This window comes from Cystoisospora suis (assembly GCF_002600585.1).
Source record: "Cystoisospora suis strain Wien I chromosome Unknown contig_5958, whole genome shotgun sequence".
Classification (NCBI taxonomy): Eukaryota; Apicomplexa; class Conoidasida; order Eucoccidiorida; family Sarcocystidae; genus Cystoisospora; species Cystoisospora suis.
This window is the reverse complement of record NW_027158747.1, coordinates 2,017-2,582: the sequence shown is the minus strand read 5'-3', so window position 1 is coordinate 2,582 and position 566 is coordinate 2,017. Positions and strand designations below refer to the sequence as shown.

Below are 566 nucleotides of genomic sequence, written 5' to 3'. Positions count from 1 at the left end.
ACAAGCTTCGCTACACCCCATATCCTTCTCGTAACTACCTTTCGCTCTCACCATGTCTTCCAGAAAGCAGGGTGGTCCCTGGACGCTATCCCTACTCCGAAGGAGACCCGATATGTAATCGTTCCACTTTCTCTTCTTTCTCGGTAAGTGACTCTTCATCTAATTCATGGACTTCCGACCATGTCTTCATCTTGAGTACTTCTGTCTTTCCTGTGATCTTCGTCAGACTCTGACGACATGTCCCAGGGCGATACCTGAGAATCTCGGTTCTTTCACCGAGGCATAGAGCTTCGTGTTCCGCATTTTCGCACAAAATGACGCTTCTACTGTTTCGTCTTCACCCTTTCACGCCCTGAAGTTCTTCTCTCTTTCAATTCCGTCCCTGCCTCTGTCTCTTCTCTTTCGGTCTCTGTCTCCAAATCTTTAACGCTTTACTTCCATTCAGTCTCTTGTTTTTTTTTCTTTGCCTTTTCTTTTTCCTCAAGTTTGTCCCAACTCGTTTCTCCTCTAGAGTCTTTGTCGGGCTCTGAAACCTCTCATCTCTCTTGTTTTCAAACTTAGCCGCT

At 46.1% G+C, this 566-nt stretch overlaps 1 protein-coding gene across 1 annotated transcript; it reads left to right on the top strand.

Moving 5' to 3' along the window:
* Nucleotides 1-36: 36 nt before the first annotated feature.
* CSUI_009740 (uncharacterized protein) lies at nt 37-308 on the top strand (the record flags this gene model as incomplete). Its single annotated transcript, XM_068069849.1, has 1 exon — nt 37-308. A coding segment is annotated over one exon (195 nt), but the record flags the coding sequence as incomplete, so codon positions are not given.
* Between the last annotated feature and the right edge of the window lie 258 nt (nt 309-566).